The 743-nt window shown below is 73.1% G+C and overlaps 1 protein-coding gene across 1 annotated transcript in view; it reads left to right on the plus strand.

Annotated features, from left to right (window-relative positions):
* The window catches only part of CCDC85C (coiled-coil domain containing 85C), a 52,093-nt gene that overhangs the window by 1,241 nt on the left and 50,109 nt on the right, over nucleotides 1-743 (plus strand). Inside the window, exon 2 of the mRNA XM_012724383.1 lies at nucleotides 15-737. Coding sequence (XP_012579837.1) covers nucleotides 15-737 — 723 coding nt within the window. The remainder of the gene's footprint in view (nucleotides 1-14; nucleotides 738-743) is intronic.

Here is a 743-nt window from a genome sequence, read left to right on the forward strand (position 1 = left end):
GGCCGGGCGCCGAGCGGCGGCCGCTGCCGGCGGCTTCTTCCCGAGGAGGATTTTGTAAATCTCACAAAATGGCGCGCGCTCCGAAGCTGCGCAGCGAGAAGCGCCGGGCCCGGGCGGCGGCGGCGGCGGCTCCTCCGCCAGGCGAGCCGAAGCGCCCGCCCCCAGTCCCCGCACCGACAGACGCGCACCCACACACACTCACACTCGCGCACGCACCCTCGCCTGGCACACGCTCCGCACACACACGCTCACACTCACACCGGTCCCGCCCGCTCGCCGGCGGCGGCAGCGGCACCAACAGCAGCAGCAGGAACAGCAGCGGCCGCGGCGGCGGCGGCGGCGTCGGAGGAGCTGAGCCAGGTGCCGGACGAGGAGCTGCTGCGCTGGAGCAAGGAGGAGCTGGCGCGGCGGCTGCGGCGCGCGGAGGGCGAGAAGGTGGGCCTCATGCTGGAGCACGGCGGCCTGATGCGCGACGTGAACCGGCGGCTGCAGCAGCACCTGCTGGAGATCCGCGGCCTCAAGGACGTGAACCAGCGGCTGCAGGACGACAACCAGGAGCTGCGCGAGCTCTGCTGCTTCCTGGACGACGACCGGCAGAAGGGGCGCAAGCTGGCGCGCGAGTGGCAGCGCTTTGGGCGCCACGCGGCCAGCGCCGTGTGGCACGAGGTGGCCCGTTCGCAGCAGAAGCTGCGCGAGCTCGAGGCGCGCCAGGAGGCCCTGCTGCGGGAGAACCTGGAGCTCAA

The sequence above is a fragment of the Condylura cristata genome, unplaced genomic scaffold, assembly GCF_000260355.1.
Source record: "Condylura cristata isolate star-nosed mole 26May11 unplaced genomic scaffold, ConCri1.0 scaffold00013, whole genome shotgun sequence".
Taxonomy (NCBI): Eukaryota; Metazoa; Chordata; class Mammalia; order Eulipotyphla; family Talpidae; genus Condylura; species Condylura cristata.